The 2,673-nt window shown below is 53.1% G+C and overlaps 1 protein-coding gene across 1 annotated transcript; it reads right to left on the bottom strand.

Moving 5' to 3' along the window:
* Positions 1-244: 244 nt before the first annotated feature.
* On the bottom strand, positions 245-2,210 carry LOC307183009 (adenylyltransferase and sulfurtransferase MOCS3-like; the record flags this gene model as incomplete). Its single annotated transcript, XM_079914860.1, is given in 2 exon segments — positions 245-1,805; positions 1,808-2,210. Coding segments are annotated over 2 exon segments (1,365 nt in total). The 3' UTR covers positions 245-843.
* Positions 2,211-2,673: the final 463 nt, after the last annotated feature.

The raw sequence follows: 2,673 nt of genomic DNA, 5'->3' as shown, positions 1-2,673 counted from the left end.
TACAGTAACGACAAAAATAAAAATAACAGGTTGGACAGGGACAAAAGGACAGGGGAGGGCAGAAGGCTGGGACTTGGGACTTGAAGATTCCAAAGCAAGACAAACCATACAGTTTAGAAAGTTCTGTACGTGTCCAACATAAGGTGGACCCTGAGGTTAAGTCTAAGAAAAAGTCAGCAATTTATAAAAGAAACTGACATGCTACAAAGGTGGTTTCTATCTTGCTAGACTGTAAATATCTTACTTGGCTATTAATTGAAAATATTTAATAGAATGACCACTTCCCAGCTAATTTTCATTTTAATGTTTTAACAATTTACATTTTAAACACTGATTTCTCTAGGGCATGTTCCATCATTTGAATTAGAAATAACACCCAAAGAATGTCTTAGTAAACAATAAACTTATCTTAACTATATCATCCGTGATCAATTCAGTAAGTATATGACAGCTTTCCAAGCAATAAAATGGACAACTTTAAAGAGCTTTTTAATTGGGAGATTAAAAAAAAAAAAAAAGGCAGGACACGCAAATGACCTGCAGTTCAAAACACAAAGTCCTGTCACTTACATTCTATCCCACCTGTTCAACACACCATCCAAGTGCTGCAAACACAAGGTAGTTCAGAGGAACAGTGTTATAACCCCTTAACTGCTACATCACCCAGTAAGTTACAATTAAAAAGCTCCTTATAAAAAGAAGTCCACCTATCTGCAGATATTGGAGAATCCCAGGCTCTTCCGTACATTACTGAAAAAAAATGCAAATACATTCATAAAGGCAAAAAAACTTTAGGTAACATGACAACCCACATCTTTCGCTGGTCAGACTCTACCGGCCATCTCAGTATTGCGGAAACGTTCCATCGATTTTGGCAGCCCAGGCCATGAGGCCTCCCACAACATCCCGAACTGTTAAAGAGTCTAAGTCTGTCCAGGACCGCAGGATCTTCACGGCTTTCTGGGAGTCATTGCCCAGTTTGCAGATCACATAAATGGGGAGAGATGCCCCTTCCTGTGTGCCCTGCTTCCCTTCCCGGATTGCTTCTCCCAAGAGTTTCAGGCTCTCCGCATTCCTCCGTTCCAAATGTTTCAAAGGGATGTGTAGGGAGTGAGGCAACCGACACAGGTCCACCTCCACTGGAGGCCTGACGTCCAGCAACACGTGGGGTGACCCGGAATCCAGAAGTCGCTTATAGTCGACGACAGAAATTCGCTCCTCCGGGCTCAGCAACTGTAGGGAGCGGCACTTATCGGTGGCTGAGGAGCCACAGAAGCTTTCGTAGTCCTGTAGATCAGTCACAGTGGGCCGCTGCCCGCAAGCTGCACAGTCGGGCCTGCGCCTCCGCAGCCGAATACAGCGGAAATGACCTCCGAGGGCATCAAAGAGCAACAGGCTGCCACTGTAAGAGGGGCCCAGACCTGTAGCGATCTTCAACACTTCCAGTGCCTGCAGGCTGCCCAGAACCCCGGTAACCATACCAAGCACCCCGCCATCCGCGCAGCTGGTCACCGTCTCCGCCAGAGGTGGTTGCGGAAACATGCAGCGATAGCAAGGCCCACTGCCGTAGTGGTAGACTGTGAGTCGGCCCTCGAAGCGCAGGGCGCTGGCCGACACGAGGGGCCGGCCGGTTAGCACACAGGCGTCGTTAACCAGGTAGCGAGTGGGCACGTTGTCGGAGCAATCAGCCACCACGTCATAGCGGCCGACCAGGTCTAGCGCCGTGGCTGACGTAAGCGCCTGGGCGTAGGGCACGCACTCCACCGCCGAATTGAGATGGCGCAGTGTGGCGGCGGCCGAAAAGACTTGGCCTGGTCGGCCAGTGCCTCGCCGTGCAGCACCTGGCGGGCCAGGTTGCTCACTTCTACTACATCGTAGTCCACAAGGCCCAGGCGGCCGACGCCGGCCGCTGACAGGTACTGCGCCAGTGGGCAGCCGAGCCCCCCGCAGCCCACGACCAGCATGGACGCGGTCGCCAGGCGCAGCTGTGCCTGCACGCCCAGCTCAGGCAGCACGAGCTGCTGGCTGTAGCGCAGAATCTCATCTCGCGACAGGGCGGCCTTCGGCGGCAGGGGAGACACTGGAACCAACCGCTCTGACTCCTGCTCGGCCAGAAGAGCCGCCGCCAGCCTCTGCTTCAGGGAACTCAGCTCCTCCTCACGCTGGGCAACTTCAGCCTCCAAAGTGAGCACCTCCTCCCTGGCCGCCATTGCAGCCTCTTTGGGGAGTTGTCCGGGGGCCTAGTCTTTTTTTTTTTTTTTTGCAGTACGCGGGCCTCTCACTGCTGTGGCCCCTTCCGTTGCGGAGCACAGGCTCCGGACACGCAGGCTCAGAGGCCATGGCTCACGGGCCCAGCCACTCTGCAGCATGTGGGATCTTCCCGGACCGGGACACGAACCCGTGTCCCCTGCATCGGCAGGCGGACTCTCAACCACTGCGCCACTGCCTACTTTTAAAGAAACTGCAGCACAGTGTGATTTCCTGCAGTGCCCAACTTCCCCCTCCCAAGCCCCTTCCTACTCCTTCCCTCTTCTCCCTCAGTCCCTGTTTCCTCTCTCTGAGGACGAAGCGTTCCTCATGATGATTGGATCATCCCCAGGGACGAAGATGTGAACTATTCAGTGACCATGTCATGGATCCAAGAGGCTTGTGGGTTTGGGGAAACCAAGTGGA

Source organism: Stenella coeruleoalba, assembly GCF_951394435.1.
Source record: "Stenella coeruleoalba genome assembly, chromosome: 2".
Lineage (NCBI taxonomy): Eukaryota > Metazoa > Chordata > Mammalia > Artiodactyla > Delphinidae > Stenella > Stenella coeruleoalba.
The sequence above is the reverse complement of the archived record's forward strand: the minus strand, read 5'-3'. Positions and strand labels throughout refer to the sequence as shown.